Below are 17,639 nucleotides of genomic sequence, written 5' to 3'. Positions count from 1 at the left end.
CCACGGGGGCGGACGGGTAAACAAGCAACTGGCCGACACATGTCTCCACCCTGACCGCGTGTGCGTACGGCGACGACGCCTTCGGTCTCGCTCCCAACACTTTGATCCCGCTAATAAATTAATTTCTTGATCATCTCTCATTACGACGGTGGTGGAGTCATGCAGACAGCACCTCCATCAAAGAGAGATTAAACCCAGGGGGGGGGGGGGGGGGGTGCAGGGCGACCCCGCCACTCTGGAAAGACTACCACGTGTCAGCTCACTAAAATGTGTGCGCAGATAAACGTCACACTACTTAATGACTCTGCACTGCAGCGCTTACTCAGTTCATACGGGATGCCCAGGGGTAGCCGATTTATCTTTTTTTGGGGAGATTTGTTTTTAATTCAACAAACAAACTCTGGCGTTAATACTTTTCTGCTTGGAGTAAGGCTCTCCCTCTCTTCCTGGATGGATCGGTGCTGCTCTCTCTCTCTGTGTGGAAGTGTTGAGCATCGACTTGTGTTTTCCTGTCTTTACTGTAACTGTGTTGAAATGTTGCTGCTGCTGCGTGTTAATTGTGTTGACTGTCTGGATGTGTGCTGTTGTCTTTTAACAGTGATTTTTTTTTAATGAACCTTGGCATTCCTTTTCAGCCCCCCCTCCCCCCTCCCCCCCCCTTCCCCCGAGAGGCTATGCCTTTTGCCAGGCCGCTATTGTAAATAAGAATTTGTTCTTAAGGACTTGTCTGGTTAAATAAAGGTTACATAAAAAATACAATAACAATTCCCCTCACCTTCTCTTCCTGAACTCTCTCTGCCTCATATTTCACGTCTGAAAAGTGAAATGTGAAAAAGTGTGTGTGTGTGTGTGTGTGTGTGTGTGTGTGTGTGTGTGTGTGTGCGTGTACGTGTGTGTGTGTGTGTGCGTGTGTGTGTGTGCGTGTGTGTGTCTGGGTTTAAAAGCTGTCTGTTTGATCTGGGTTACCCGCCGTGTTTGTCACTATATAAACCCCCTCCCAGTCCCACACACACACACACACACACACACACACACACAGAGAGTTGCCTACCGGCGAGGTGTTTGCCCATGTTCTCCAGCTCCTTGGAGAAGAGCGAGTCGCTCAGTAGAAGGCTGGTCTGGCCCGGCCCGGAGGCCCCGCCCCTCGCTGCCTTCTGATCCTCGTCCCAGACAGGCTGACGCTGCTGAGCAGGGGGAAGAGAGAAGGAACACCCCACAATTAAACCTCTCTGGAATATCAGAGCTAGAGCTATTGCTAAAAACATCTGAGCCCATATCTGTTGTAACAAGACGCAATTATGATTTTTTTATGGGCATTAGAAAAACATGAGAAACCGCAGCGGGAGAAGATGAAAGCTCGTATGGTGGCGCGGCGTGGAGAGAGCTACGGGGAGAGAGCTACGCAGAGAGAGCTACGCGGGTGAACGTGGGCGCTAGACTGTCAGTAGTGGTTCGAGACATTTTTGGATAACAATCAATAAATCTATGGGAATTCTGAACGCTGGTCTGTTGGCGAGATGCCTGGCGGCAGCAGCTCCCACTATGGCGGCTGACGAACCATAAATCAGACATCTTGGATTAGGTTTCATAGACCAAAAAGAGTCGCTACAATACTAAAATAAAAAACGATTGAATTCCTATGAAAAGACTAGGGGTCGTGAAAAGGAAGGCCTGGTCACTAATGGTTGCTGGGTTGCCAGGTTGGGCAACTATGCCTTACCTATTCCTGGCATCAGACAGATCCATTTGGAAAGGCATCAGCTAGGGGTTGCCAGGTTCTTTTATTGGAGTACAGCTAAACCCCCCCCACACCCTCTTAATCCCTCTGATCACACAAGAGTAGCCAGATGATCTGCTAAACTGCCGGTCCATGTATGCGTGAGTCTCTTATACAGGTGAGAAATACAAGCGTTCTGCCACAGACCCCACAACCTTGATGTTAGCTATCCCCCGCATGAGTTATGGAGTCGTACACGCCAAGAGTGACATCATTTGATGTGCTTATAGCGCCAGCTGACAGGCTCCACACGCCGTCGTGCCTGAGGAGGATTGAGTGTGTCTGAAACTGAGATGTGATGATAGACAGACAACCTCCCAGCTCCATTTATAAGCTATCCAAGATCATGAGGCCTACTTATTCGAGGCCCCCGCGTTCGGAGCCGTCTTGAAGCACGCCAACGCGGAGACGGCGTAGACGAAAACAAGCGAAGCGGCCGGCCAAAGAGAAATGGCGGAACGTGATTCCCAAGGACTCTGGAGTTGGTCTTCCCGCCTGGAAGTGACATGAGGGGCTTTGTGGTGGTGAGACCACAACCCATCAGTAATTACAGCCCTCTTAAACTAGCAGGCAGGGCGAGTGAAACATTACCAAGAGATGCTCTCTCTCTCTCTCCCTCTCTCTCTCTCTCTCTCCCTCCCTCTCTCGCTCTCTCACTCACTCACTCACGCTCTCTCCCTCCCTCTCTCTCACCCCCCCCCCCCCCTCGGTGGTGTCCTCAAACCTACAGTATGATGTCATCTGGTCCCCTTAGCTCTGTGGACATGGTAAACAGATCCTTAGCAACAATCCCGATCTGTACTGTTATGTCGCCATAATGGAACTTCTCTCATCACCTCATGTCTAGAGCACCTATAGCCCTCCAGCCCAGACAGACAGGCAGGCAGACAGACGGACGGACGGACGGACGGACGGACGGACGGACGGACGGACGAACCGTCACTTCCGTTTCCACCACACGATTTCCACAAAAAAGTTCTCTCATTGAGCGTTAAACAAGACCATATATGCAGGTTGGAGGTCTCGCAGCTCAGAGAGAGAGGATGGTTGAATCCTGAAGTGGGACCGGATGTTCACAGCCTCTCCAGATAACAACACAAACAGCACAGTTGGTAAATGGACTGCACTTATATAGCGCTTTTATCCAAAGCGCTTTACAATGGCCTCTCATTCACCCATTCACACACCAATGGCGGTAGCTGCCATGCAAGGCGCTAGCCTGCTCATTGGGAGAAATTTGGGGTTCAGTGTCTTGCCCAAGGACACTTTGACATGCAGTCAGGAGGAGCCGGGATTCGAACCACCGACCCTACGATCATTGGACGACCCGCACTACCCCTGAGCTATACAGCCGCAGTTAAGACCATAGACATGACTCTGGATCAACTGTTTAATCCACCGAGGAAAAGTCCTCTCCTCTCCAAGAGCCTCCCAGTGAACCTCCATCCTGACGAATCCCAGGTCTGCAGACCCTCCATGAGGATGATGAGGACCATATGGAGGATGAAAAAATTGGACACTTGGACACTTGTCCAAGGCGGCAACGAGGGGCGGGGGCATCTGCAGTCGACAGCAAGCAGGCCTCGTTAGTATTTCAGACGGACACCTGGAGCCCTCCGGCTATGGCGTTCGCCGCGCTGACAGCTGGTGACGGAGCGCCGATCCCGAGAGGCCCCCCGGACCCTTGGACGGACCTCGTCACGAGTACGGAGATGCACTCGGTGCTTCGGCCAAGATCAACCGCGGAGGGACTGCTTGATATCCCGGCAGAGGACAGCCTAGAGTTTTGTGTGAGGTCTAAATGTTCTTGGCAAGTCCATTCATGGGATTGACTTAATGGAACACTGAACGATTTGTTTTAATACCATTTTGAAACGATTTGTGAGCTGGTCCAGGGGAAACAGTGGAGGGAACTGGTCACAACTTAAGCCTAGCACGAGAGACACAGCACAAAAACAATGGTTCCAGAGACAGCAACCAGTTTGGAAAGTAGGGATGGCAATACTCTTCTCCTCGGGCTACTTTGACGTTTGCCATTGTCTTTATCGATAATGATGTATGTACTGTATGTTTAGACATGAACCCAAAAGATTCAAAGTGTTTGCGTTTCCTTTGTTTGGGACATAGGGATGGAAGTGTTTTATTCCGACCCAGAGCAGCTAGCAGACACAGAGGCAGATGGAGTTTCATCTCCCAAAAAGAACCCTTTTATAATTTTGTAACGAGCTACAGTATGAGATATATTGAAGTCTGTGGCTCGACACCAAGTTCCACCACCGTCACTGCACAGCCCAAACCGGTCTGAGAGAGGGAAAGAGGGAAGAAAAAGCTTTGCTGATGCTTCTGTCCAACTAACAAACGGATCTCATTTCTCACAAAATTGAATCCATGTTGTGAGTGAGCATGCGAGAGAGATGGGAGTCTGCGTTTAAATCGCGACAGTTACAGCCTCCTCTGACCAACACATACTCTGCGTGTGGTGAGGATGCTCCCATTAACCTCAGTCACGGACGTTGGAGGTCCTGCTGATGGCCGACCCTGGGCTCCCCGGCGCTCCCCTGATCTGACCAGCTCCGCCACCTCCACCATGAGGGACTATTTTATACTTTTTATTTTATTTTATTTTATTAAATATTTTATATTTATATTTTATATTTTATTTTATCAGAAGTCCTTACCACCAGCTGCTCATGTAGTATTATACCTTAATTTCTTATTGTTCCCACGTGCTCTACGCCTTTTGTATATTTAGTTGTGTTGTTCTCTGTATTTTATATGTCCTTGTGTCTTTCTATGTGATACTTTGCTGCCTTCTTGGCCAGGTCAGTATTGTAAAAGAGATTTTTTCTCAATGCTTTTTATCTGGTTAAATAAAGGTTAAATAAAAATAAAATACTGTATGGTCTTAAAGACTTTTGTAAAGGTTTTACCTCTCTCAAAATGTCTGGTTCTGCTTCCTGACCACAAAGGTACCAGTACTCTAGACGGTACCACCCCAGTTAGCAATCATTTGTTCTAAACATGTTCTAAGAATGTGAAAACATTAGCACAACGTGTTGGGAATATTCGCCAATGTTGTGGGAACATTTCCTGCTAGTTGGGACAGTGGGCCTCTACCCCAGCCTGCTTCTCTTGGGCAATCCTACCCCCCCCCAAACAGTGACAGGGGGAAATGAGCTGCGTGCTTCCGATGATCAGCTTTGACTCGTGGCCAAGACAGCCCACATGCCCCCCCCCCATCCCCCCCCCCCCCCCCCCCCCCCCCCCCGCCCGGCAATGGCAGTGGCCGAGGCAGCAGGGGACGAAGGACCGCCAAGCCACCATCACGCTAGGAAACACATGTCACCAACCAGGCCACCGTCAGCTCAGTCACACAAGCCAGCCTCTTGGTAGGGTATAGAGATGAAGGAAGATGACTTCAGAGGTGTGGACAGACAGGGTATGACAGGGAGGGAGAGAGAGAGAGAGAGAGAGAGAGAGAGAGAAAGAGGAGGAAGTCCAGTATGAATTTGCGTTAGCGTGCCTTTGAGTTTCTGGGCTGCTTCCTGAAAACAATTTTCTGATTTATTGATTATGTGAGAGTCAGCTAGCCTCACATCTGGCTCATTCTCCTCTTGTTTGGTGTAATCTTTTAAAGGGTATTTGTAATAACATTATTTACTCTATAAGAATGGCATGTTGGTAACCTGATGGACCAGATGGTTTGTTACACAGAACCATCTGGGAAGACTTTGGAACATTGGAAGCTGTTTGGAAAAGGGCAGGCGCACTTCAAAAATACTTGGCAGTTGATCGGATGAGCAATCTGTCTATTGTCGTCTATCATGGTTCTCGTAGTCACACCTAAACCACGCCCATAGCTGCCAGTACGGGGTCATTCCTACGTTCCCAGAGTCCTATGCTCCAAGGGTCCTACAGTATGTTCCCAGGGTCCTATGCTCCAAGGGCCATATGTTCCCAGGGTCCTATGTTCTCCAGCTCCCCAGTTCAAAATTAAGTAAACTTTCCAAAGGTTTTTTATTGTTAGGAACTCATTTGACTCCTTTGTCCACATCTGCCCCCTGTGTCCACATGGACGGTGCCTGTGTCCAGGACAGGCGTGCCGGCGGAAGCTCATGGGTCACCACGATGTGCGGAGCGCGCCTGATCAGCGCCGGACACTCCTGGGTCCAACCCACTAAATCTGCCTCACCCCCGTGTCCACGCCGGAGTCCTGTGTCCATGTCTGAGCTGAGGACCATATGACCCTAGGAACATAGAGCTGGGGAACATACAGATGGGGAACATAGAACCCTGGGAACATAGAGCTGGGGAACATAAGACCCTGGGAACATAGAGCTGGGGAACATACAGATGGGGAACATAGAGACAGGGAACATAGAGATGGGGAACATAGAACCCTGGGAACATAGAGCTGGGGAACATAAGACCCTGGGAACATAGCGCTGGGGAACATACAGATGGGGAACATAGAGACAAGGAACATAGAGATGGGGAACATAGGACCCTGGGAACAGAGGTATGCTCCCGCTCCTACCCTGTAAATGGATTTATGTTGAGCCTGGCCACTCTCATCTCTGTGAGAAACCGAATGAGATCCCCATGGTCTCACAAGGTTAATTTGCTGGAGCTTTGGGGTTACAACTTTCCCAAAACCTCTTGAACAGAAAGCTAAAGAAGTAATTGATCAGCGGTGGAAAGTCAAGTTGAATCAGGCTGACCTGGTACCATGTGACCTGGTACCATGTGACCTGGTACCATGTGGTGGAAAAACTGCATTAGTGAGTTCCTGTTGTCTTGGCTCAGGCAGTCAGCCACCTAACATCCTGAACAGAGAGCTCCCACACACACACACACACACACACACACACACACACACACACACACACACACACACACATATACACGCACCCACACACATACACACACACACACACACACACACATATACACGCACCCACACACAACCACACACACACACACACACACACACATACATGCACACATACATACACACACACACACACACACACACACTTGCACATACACTTGCACACGCACACATACACATGCACACACACACACACACACATGCACACACACGCACACATACACATGCACACACACACACATACACACACACACACACACACACACATACACACAATCACACATACACACACACACACACACACATACACACACACACACACACGCACACACACGCACACATACACACACACACACATACACACACACACCACACGCACCCACACACACACACACACATACACACACGCACACACACACACATACACACACACGCACACGCAAACACACACACACACGCACACACATACACACACACGCACACATACACACACACGCACACATACACATACACACACACACACGCACACGCACACACACACAGCCAACAGCAAACAGGACATTGACAATAACACATTTATAGTTTCTCATTCAAGCTCCCCTCTCGAGAGGCAGGTCCAGAGGCCGGCGAAGGCAGCTGACAATGGGAGCAGTGGAAATATCTCATGCATCTGACTACACAGCATTGACACGGAATGGAACAACCTACTGTATGAAGGATGCATTCCCAGTTCAAATAAATCCTCGGCCTTCTTTGTACCTAAATACATAACAGGAGTGTGCCTACAGTGAAGCTCTTTGAACCAGACATGAACGCCATTCGCCATATTGGCGTCAGCGCCACCCCTGATGATGTCCAACAGAACTGCAGCGTGTTCTGTCTGAGCCGAGCAGATGTAGGGGGAAATAACTCAAAGGGAAATTCATGCGATAGTTCAAAGAGTCCGTCCACCGAGAAGACTACAGACTGAGTGGGTATAGCTCTGCATGCGTTTACCAGCAACTGCCAACAGACTTCGCTTTCGCTTAAAAGAGAATTAGAAGTTATATTTAGCGGAGTTGTCGAAGCCACAGCAGCACGATTCGCTCTCCACAGTGCTTAGTTTCTTGGGTCCGCTGAAGGTGAGTAAATTGCTTTTGTTTTGTCTGAGGCTTTGCAAATGAAAAGCCTGGGTTTGAGCTCCGTTAGTCATGATTCCTCATGTAACGTTGTTCTGCTCTGGTCTGCAGCGCTGAGGAGAGGGGAGGACGAAGGGATGAGGAGAGGAGGGAGGGATGAGGACAGGAGGAAAGGGATGACTCGTCCGAGCCCGGGCTTAGGAGACACGCGTGTTTGTTTGGTCACGGCCACCACTACTGACCACAGGAGGGCTGGCGCAGCGGCAGCCTGGGGCCACTAGGGGGAGGCGGAGGCGCCGAGTGAGTGATGGACGCAGAGGTCTGCTGTACACAGGCTGGTACGGGCGGACGGGCAGAAAATGCATCAGGCGCTGGCGAAAGATCCGCTTCCTATCTGGGTTTACTGTGACCTTTGAACTGAGAGGCTCTTCTCGTAGAACAGGCCAGCACTGAGAACCCACCCAGAGAACCACGGCATCTCACGAGAGAACCGACCCAGAGAACAATGCATCTTACCAAGTCTTCTAGTCAAGCTGCTCCTCCAGCTCACTTTCCTATTAAAGGACAATGCTCGTTTTTGACAACCTGGACCTTATTTACGACATATTATAAGACGTTTGACTCACCGAGATCACTTTGGTGTAGTTCGGAGGCATGTAGAAGAAATTTAAAATCCAGCGCGAGCCAGTATATCCATGTAATGGCAGTGGTGGGGGCACCGAGAATGCAGTTTCTAAAAATCTATTTTCTGCCGCCAAACGGTTGTTTTCATCAATCTGTCTTCATGAATCGCTAGTTTTGCTTACATACTGTAGAGCGTAGGCCTGTTGTGGTTGTTCACATGCCTCTGGAATATGATCTTTACAAACGTCTTTAGAAACGAAATAGCTTCCCCACTTGCTCCAGCACGCATGCGCACAGCGCGCAAGCGTTGCTAAATTTCTTCTACAGGCCTCCGAACTACACCAAAGTGATCTCGGTGAGTCAAACGTCTTATAATATGTCGTAAATAAGGTCCAGGTTGTCAAAAACGAGCATTGTCCTTTAAGACGATAACTCAGAGGGTAGCACACTTGGAAACCACATTAAGAAAACCACTAATATGGCCAGCCTGGAGGCGCAGGGAAGACAGGACCCTTCGCACGCTTAAAGAAGCTCTTGGACTATAATGTACATGCTAAATCATGTAGCTCTGCTCTGGTGATCATCATGTATGGAGATCTGAGGAGATGTGGGAGCAATCTGTCCATTGACAGAGCGGAGAACGGGCCGTGCCAGATTACCAAAGACCCGGGGCTGTATATCTCCTGAAACACAGCCCAGCCGGGGCTGTATATCTCCTGAAACACAGCCCAGCCGGCCTGGAAACACAAACAAACCATCACAAGGTGCCCCAAATCATACACCGTAACATTGCATCACACTAATTATCTTATTTCTACTATAAAAATGAACAATTTTCCCCTTCCTGACTTTATGTCTGGCAGCCACCAGGCAAAGGCTATAGGGGAGGGTTTGATTAAAACATATAATTTAACGCTTATAGAGAAAACCGAGCCGACATACTTGCTGAATGACTGCGGCTATTGCTTTTGGAACATATCTGTCTTTATGAGCTAATTTTCACCTCGAGACTCTGGCATGGCCAATGGCAGTTGTTGAACTAATGATAACCATTAACATTGGTAACTTTCCAACGCGCCTAGGTTTTTACTGCTCAGCGCCAGGCCATATACAGCACACAACAAGACAGCCTTCACCTAAGGACAAACATCCACTATGAAATGGACTGTTGACAAAAAACAACGATCTATAATGTGTTTATTTTCTCTTTTCCACCCGGGCAGTTTTCAGGATATCCTGTCTGTAAAGCTGAAGTAGCCTCACTGTAGGTAATTATTTCATCCGTTAGCATTAGTCACAGCCTTCATCCGTCCCCTCATCCATCCCCCCTCACACACGGCGTCTAACGCCAGAGGTCAGAGGTCGTGGATGGGGGCAGAAGCCAGGTAGAAGCCTGCATCTGAATGAGGGAGATGAGAGTAGGAAGAGACAAGGGTGCCATGTTACTCCAACCTTTGTTTGTACAGTACCAAGAAGTGACTCAGCTCATAAAAGCGTTACATTTTGTTTTCCGTGCCTTTCAGAGTCCCACGCCCCCAGGATCAGTTAAACTAACATGCTATTAGGGAACACAAATTGCATTAGCCTTTCAAAGAGCACCCAAAATAAACAATTAAAGAGAAAACAAGCAAAGTTGGCTTTTAAACGCTGGATTACAGTAGGTGACAGAAGACGTTCGTGCTAGCCTCTCCCAGATGGGACACATTAGAACCACTTCAGACGCCAGACAGTGTTTCACCTATAGAGGCTCTGTGTGTGTGTGTGTGTGTGTGTGTGTGTGTGTGTGTGTGTGTGTGTGTGTATGTGCACGTGTGTGTGTGTGTGTGTGTGTGTGTGTGTGTGTGTGTGTGTGTGTGAGAGTGTGTGTGTGTGTGTGTGTGTGTGTGTGTGTGTGTGTGTGAGCACGTGTGTGTGTTTGCGTGTGTGTGTGCGTGTGTGTGAGCGTGTGTGTGTGTATGTGTGTGTGTGTGTATGTGTGTGTGTGTGTGTGTGTGTGTGTGTGTGTGTGTGTGTGTGTGTGTGAGAGTGTGTGTGTGTGTGTGTGTGTGAGCACGTGTGTGTGTTTGCGTGTGTGTGTGCGTGTGTGTGTGAGCGTGTGTGTGTGTGTGTGTGTGTGTGTGTGTGTGTGTGTGTGTGTGTATGTGTGTGTATGTGCGTGTGTGTGTGTGTGTGTGTGTGAGCGTGTGTGAGCGTGTGTGAGCGTGTGTGTGTATGTGCGTGTATGTGCGTGTATGTGCGTGAGCACGTGTGTGTGTGTTTGCGTGTGAGCGTGTGTGTGTGTGTGTGTTTGCGTGTGAGCGTGTGTGTGCGTGAGCGTGTGTGTGTGTGTGTGTGCGTGCAGCAGGCCTGGGCTGTGACGTGTGGAGTGTAGGGTGTCAGAGCTGGCTGGGTGCTGCTGTTCTTCTCTCTCTCTGATATCATAGAGGGAAATGCTTCTCTGGAGGGCGGGAAGGTTCTTGGTTCTCTGGAGGGCGGGAAGGTTCTTGGCCCGATGCAACCTGGAACCGGGATGCCAGGTTTGACAAGCAAACAGCTCAATTTGTGCATCTCTAACGTTTGAATTTCACCCGCTTGATCCCATCAACTACTGAATACGGGTTTTGATTGAACCGCACCACTCCCGGACCAGCCCTCCATCTGGCGCACACACGGAACGCGGCGTTGGCTCCGAGACCCTTTTTTGTCCGTGAAAAAGCCGTAAAAAAAGGCTTTTCCAACACTCGGTTTGGATAATTAAACGAAGGTATCGGCGTTTCTGCCGCGAGGCTTTTATTAACAGCATGTGAGTGTCTGTGGTCGCGCCCTAGTTCAGCCGGCTGGGAGCTGTGCGCTGCTACACCGGGCCTATAGGCTACACCGGCCGAGGAGCCGGGCTCTGGGACTCCACGGCGTGCGTAGTTAGCACGCTATACGCCCATAGAACAATGCTGTGTGTATCCCTCTAACCCCTAAATATGTGGGTCTGGTGTATCAAAATTCGAACATGGCCTTATCTCTAATTGCAAAAGCAGATATTCTATTCACGCAGACTCCGCGAGTGCCCTGAGAGGATGGCAAAGTGATACGGAGCGATTCCCTAATTAGGCGTATCACTTTGTTCAACTACCTCCGCCATTGTGCGAACTGGAATGCCCTGTAAAGATGGATCACTCCAGCTTGGTCGCAGCCTAATGTTGGGATGATTGAGGTGGTTTTAGCTCTCGCTCTCACAAAGGGAGGCTGAGACGGAGAGGCAGACGTGGTAATTGATGAGGTAAGCCGACCCGGATTGTTTGCAGAGGGACCGAGGGGATGGAGGGATGCAGGGAGGGAGGGAGGGAGGGAGGGATGGAGGGAGGGAGGAGGACTTACGGGGCCAGACACCTGAGACGCACTCTCGCATTCTTGCTCTCGTCCCGCCACCATGTCCACCCCGGGCGATGGACCTGCTCCAGACGACACACACACACGCACACACACAAAGAAAAGAGAGAAAGAAAGATATTGGCATGGGAACACACACACACACACACACACGAGCACACAGGGATATTAAGTGTAGTCAAAGCAAGCCAGAGCTGACCGAGGTGGCGCGGTCGTACTCACAGGAGACGTCAGGTACAGATGTCTGGGTCTTGGGTTCCTCCTCGGGCCTGGCGTCTGTCAGACTGTGTCCCTGGAGCCTGCAGCGGAGACAAAACACCAGCACAACATCGGCCGCAGTACCCAGCATGAACACGCCCAGGCCCCACCGTCTCCCCTCGAGAAACCCAGCATGAACACGCCCAGGCCCCACCGTCTCCACTCGAGAAACCCAGCATGAACACGCCCAGGCCCCACCGTCTCCCCTCGAGAAACCCAGCATGAACACGCCCAGGCCCCACCGTCTCCACTCGAGAAACCCCGGAATCACAAACATCCAGTATCTGTTCAGATCAGCCTTTGTCCACCGTTTCATGAAGCAGAAACTGTATATTCTGTCCCAGCGTGAGAGGACAGGCGAGGAGACAAAGGCTCTGTGTTAGTCAGAGGTGTTGAGGCAAACAGGAAGTGTTCCAGGGCTCGGAACGCTATCCCAGCATGCAACAGGGGTGGATATGTGCACAAGAGACCGTTAACAGACAGAGAGACAGATTGGGATTTCAATGACCCATAATCCTAACCCACAATCCTATTCTTCATCGACCTAGGTTCCAAGCCCCCGAGGGTTAGAGCTATCTGCCCAGAGGGACGCACTGTAGCAGCTTATCTGAGAGATGTTTTCTCAGAGATGGGAAAGAAGGAATTGTGGCTGAAAGACAAACTGTTGTTGGCATGCTTTCTCAACCAGAATGCAAGCTACACATCTGTCCGCTATTTTGCGGCCCTCTAAGAAATTCTACGAGAGCTTTTCCTCAGCCGTTTGTCCCTCTACAAACAGCCTCGCATGCATCAGCTGTACGTCCACAGCATTTACTGTTCAACAGTATATATTTAGAGACTGTAAATCCCGCTGGATATCACATGTAATTATACACTGCTTGCGTTACAAATTCTTTCGCCGTGTGCTATTTCCATGTCATCGCTGTGACCATTAACCGCAGACAAAAGAAAGCCATCCGTATGCTTTTATGGTGTGTGGTGACATTCCTACTGGCCCACAGAGCTCTTGATTGTGTACCTCTGCGACAAATCTTAAAACGGAGCAGGAGGCTTTTGAACATCGACGAGATTGCACCGAAAAAGCCCAGAGACGACTATCTATAGACAGACCCCGCCGAGAACGAAACCGCTCCCCAAGTCTCTCAAGTCCTCATTCCCTCGTTCTCCAGCTGCATTCCATGTATGAAAACAATTAATCTAACGAGGCCGTCAGCTCCGGCGGAGGAGCGTGAAGTTCTGGTCCCAGGGGCTGCCGGCGGGTCCCCGAGACCCCGGGCGGGGGGGTGGGAGGTGGCCGGTCCAGGGCTGCTGTCTGGTACATGTTTACTGTGGAGGTTACTGCAGCCGGAGCGAAGCCCCGTTAAGGGGAACCCGACGGTGTGTGTGGGAGGGTGTTGGGGTGGAGGGTGGTGGGGTGTTGGGGTGGAGGGTGGTGGGGTGGAGGGTGTTGGGGTGGAGGGTGGTGGGGTGGAGGGTGTTGGGGTGGTGGGGTGGAGGGTGGTGGGTGGTGGGGTGTTGGGGTGGAGGGTGTTGGGGTGGAGGGTGTTGGGGTGGAGGGTGGTGGGGTGGAGGGTGGAGGGTGTTGGGGTGGAGGGTGGTGGGGTGGAGGGTGTTGGGGTGGGGGGTGTTGGGGTGGAGGGTGGTGGGGTGTTGGGGTGGAGGGTGTTGGGGTGGAGAGTGTTGGGGTGGAGGGTGTTGGGGTGGAGGGTGGTGGGGTGGGGGGTGTTGGGGTGGAGGGTGTTGGGGTGGAGGGTGTTGGGGTGGGGGGTGTTGGGGTGGAGGGTGTTGGGGTGGAGGGTGTTGGGGTGGAGGGTGTTGGGGTGGGGGGTGTTGGGGTGGAGGGTGTTGGGGTGGAGGGTGGTGGGGTGGGAGGGTGTTGGGGTGGGGGGTGTTGGGGTGGAGGGTGTTGGGGTGGAGGGTGGTGGGGTGGAGGGTGTTGGGGTGGAGGGTGTTGGGGTGGAGGGTGGTGGGGTGTTGGGGTGGAGGGTGGGGGGCGGCTGGGCTAACCACAGCTCTGGCCGGGAGACAGGGACATGCCCGCAGCACACAGGCTGCGCTCCACTTCACACTTCACCCAGGCTGGTAGCCCCGCCCCCAGGAAGCTGGCCCCTTCCTGTCCTCACACTGCTGGTTAGGAGCTCACAGACACACACGCACGCGCACACACACACACACACACACCACAGATGCAGGGACGCACAAAGTCTGGGAGGAGAGGGCGTCTGGCCTTTCTCAACACAACGCTGGCACAGCAACATCTAAAGGCTCACTCATCACCACATTAGGAGCACGATACGGACTAATCTCCTGAGAAAAAAACAGCGCTCGCAGTCGTCTGTGGTATAATTACAAAGGGCTACGTGCTGTATAAGTGCCTTCGCCATATGGTCCAGAGGATGGAAAGTCCTCGCCTGGCATTGCCAGAACAATTTGCAAATACGAACGAAGTCTGGAAACCCTCAGTTCATCAACGGCCGCTGACTGAAATGTCTCTGGAAGCGATTGGATAGACCTACAGCCAATCAGAGTCACAGAACGTGGGTTAGTCGTCGAATCATCGTATCAAATGGGTACAGTCGTCGAATTAAACCCGCCCCATATTAGATAAACTGTTGTGATTGGCCCGCCTAAATCCAGGAAGTCTTTCTGAATAGGAGGGTTTTGAGACTGATCCGTGGAGAGAAACAGAATGTGAGGTCACGTGATCAGGGTGGCGATGCCAGGCTAGGAAAGGCCATGCCCTTGCGTAACAACACATCCCTTCTCTTGACACCTTGGGCGTGAACAGATGGTTGTTGAACGCGCCTCACTGTGCACTAGGTGTGGGTAATGGCGCATAGGGTCATATACAGTACCCAGTATCTGCTAGCCTAGCACGCAGGGTAATATCCCCAGCTCTGCTAGCCTAGCACACAGGGTAATATCCCCAGCTCAGCTAGCCTAGCACACAGGGTCATATCCCAGCTCTGCTAGCCTAGCACACAGGGTCATATCCCAGCTCTGCTAGCCTAGCACACAGGGTCATATCCCAGCTCAGCTAGCCTAGCACACAGGGTCATATCCCAGCTCTGCTAGCCTAGCACACAGGGTCATATCCCAGCTCTGCTAGCCTAGCACACAGGGTCATATCCCAGCTCTGCTAGCCTAGCACACAGGGTCATATCCCAGCTCAGCTAGCCTAGCACACAGGGTCATATCCCAGCTCAGCTAGCCTAGCACACAGGGTCATATCCCCAGCTCAGCTAGCCTAGCACACAGGGTCATATCCCAGCTCAGCTAGCCTAGCACACAGGGTCATATCCCAGCTCAGCTAGCCTAGCACACAGGGTCATATCCCAGCTCAGCTAGCCTAGCACACAGGGTCATATCCCAGCTCCGCTAGCCCACAGCCCAGGGCACCAGCAGCTTGGTGAGGTGTTGCTGTAAGTGCATTAACACCCTGTAAGGAGGAACAGAGATCTGCAACTTCGATGCTGTGGGTGTGAACATACTGCAACCTGTTCCTGGGCACTGAGGGGGCACAGTTCCATTTCAATATCTGGCTCCTAAAACAGAGCATAATCTACAATATAATACTGTATGTTCCCCTTTCAGAGGTTAAGGAAAGGACATTTGTGAGCCAAATGATGGAAGGCCAAGTCTACTAACGAGAGGACAAAGTGAAGGCAATAAGGATTGGTTTACATGTAAAGGACCTTGGGATAGGGTCTAGGATTCAGTCTGGAATTGTTCCTGTGATCATCCACAGACAATAGTGGTCCATGTGGCTTTGCTGTAGTGGAGAAGGGTATGTGATGAATGTTTGTCTGACCCATATCTATACAGAGAGTTACACACACACACACACACACAGGTTTGTTTTTATATCCTTGTGGGGACCTAACCCTAACCCTAACCCTAACCCTAACCCTACCTGTAGCCATACACCTAACTCTAAACAACTCTTTGGCCCCAACCCCAACCCTATCCCTACCCCTAAAACCCCAGAAAACCCCTAAACTTAAACTTAACCCTAACCCAAAATGTAACCTTTGACAGCTAACCTTAACCCAAGCTCTAAACCCTAACCATTGACCCTAAAATTAATCCTAACCTTATGGGACCCATCAAATTTCCCGAAAAGGGAGGATTTTTCTTGTTTCACTAATCATTGTGGGTAAATGTGGTCCTCACAAGCATAGTTCCACTATCTTACACACACACACACACACACACACACACACACACACACACACACACACACACACATGCGGTCTGTGTATACAGGCCCAGGACCCTTGGTCCTCCCCACATATGCTACTCTTCAGCCCTGTGGGGGGAGGGGGAGGTTTTAGGGTCGGCCCTGTGTGAGGGGGGGGGCAGGTTTTAGGGGTGGCCCTGTGGGGGGAGGGGGGGGGGTCAGGTTTTAGGGGCGGCCCTGTGTGAGGGGGGGGCAGGTTTTAGGGTCGGCCCTGTGTGAGGGGGGGCAGGTTTTAGGGTCCGTCCCGGGGGGAGGGGGTGGTCAGATTTGATGGCGTTTCTGGGAATCCCATCGCGGCCGCCTGCTAAAGCACACACTGTAAAGCCTCTCTCCCCTCCGCAACCTGCTTCCATCTGACCTCCTCCTTTACGGCCCTCTGTTCACGGCCATGTCTATACCGTGTGTGTGTGTGTGTGTGTGTGTGTGTGTGTGTGTGTGTGTGTGTGGGACAACTCCTGATATTACAGTTCCGCGCTTTCCAAAGTCGACCAGAGGCATCTGTCCAAAGCTCGTCAGGGGCCAGCGATCTGTTTATGGCCCTTCTCTCCTCACCAAACGGCCGTTTCAAAGGCAGAGGCTCTGTCAGCCATAAACCGGAGGGAGGATACGGCAGTCACGTTAGCGAGCGCGGAGAACGAGTCTGTCCAGGCTAGGGGGTGGGGCAGGGAGAGAGAGTGGATGTCTGGGAGATTTCTGCGAGTGCAGAGTGGCGAGGCCCGGACGCACAAGCCACTGTATCGCCTGTCGGCTATCGCCGCCATCCAGAGACCGGCGATAACGCCTCGGAAGTAAACTATTGAACCTAAACATCCAGGCGATAAACGCTGCGCCCGAAACCTCATGGCTGATAGCGTTCAGCATCCTGCCAGCCCTCCGATCTAACAGCGTTAGCGTTACGCAACTTGATAAGCCGGATGAATGGAGAGAGCAGGAAAACAAACGAACGCGGCAGGCATGCAGGCAGACGTGCTAGTGGCGTCCGACCCCCGCCGATACCCGCTAATCTGGCGCCGGCATCAGGGGCAGAGTCGTGCCCGTGCCTGCCTGTCGCGCACGCCGCCCGGGGAAACCGAACACGGCGGCGACGGCCGGATCGGGAGAACGGGAAACGTGTCGGAAGAGAAAAGGGAGTGATAAAGGGAGGGGAGGAGGATCATAGACCTTGAAGCCTTGTGAAAACAAGCCGTTTTTGGAATGCACTTAAGATACGATATTGTGCTCACGATCTGCAGGTATGCAGACGGTAGATGAGAGGGGATACAGACACAGGAGGAGGGAGAGAGACCAGACACAGGATGTGGGAGGGAGAGAGACCAGACACAGAGAGGACAAGGAGAGGAGGAGGGAGAGAGACCAGACACAGAGAGG

At 51.5% G+C, this 17,639-nt stretch overlaps 1 protein-coding gene across 1 annotated transcript in view; it reads right to left on the bottom strand.

Annotated features, from left to right (window-relative positions):
• The window catches only part of cUnh8orf34 (chromosome Un C8orf34 homolog), a gene marked incomplete at both ends in the record, with an annotated part of 70,176 nt that overhangs the window by 8,460 nt on the left and 44,077 nt on the right, over positions 1-17,639 (bottom strand). Inside the window, 3 exon segments of the mRNA XM_084443500.1 lie at positions 1,038-1,181; positions 11,762-11,835; positions 11,996-12,072. Coding sequence (XP_084299626.1) covers positions 1,038-1,181; positions 11,762-11,835; positions 11,996-12,072 — 295 coding nt within the window.

The sequence above is a fragment of the Borostomias antarcticus genome, assembly GCF_949987555.1.
Source record: "Borostomias antarcticus genome assembly, chromosome: 9".
NCBI lineage: Eukaryota > Metazoa > Chordata > Actinopteri > Stomiiformes > Stomiidae > Borostomias > Borostomias antarcticus.
The sequence above is the reverse complement of the archived record's forward strand: the minus strand, read 5'-3'. Positions and strand labels throughout refer to the sequence as shown.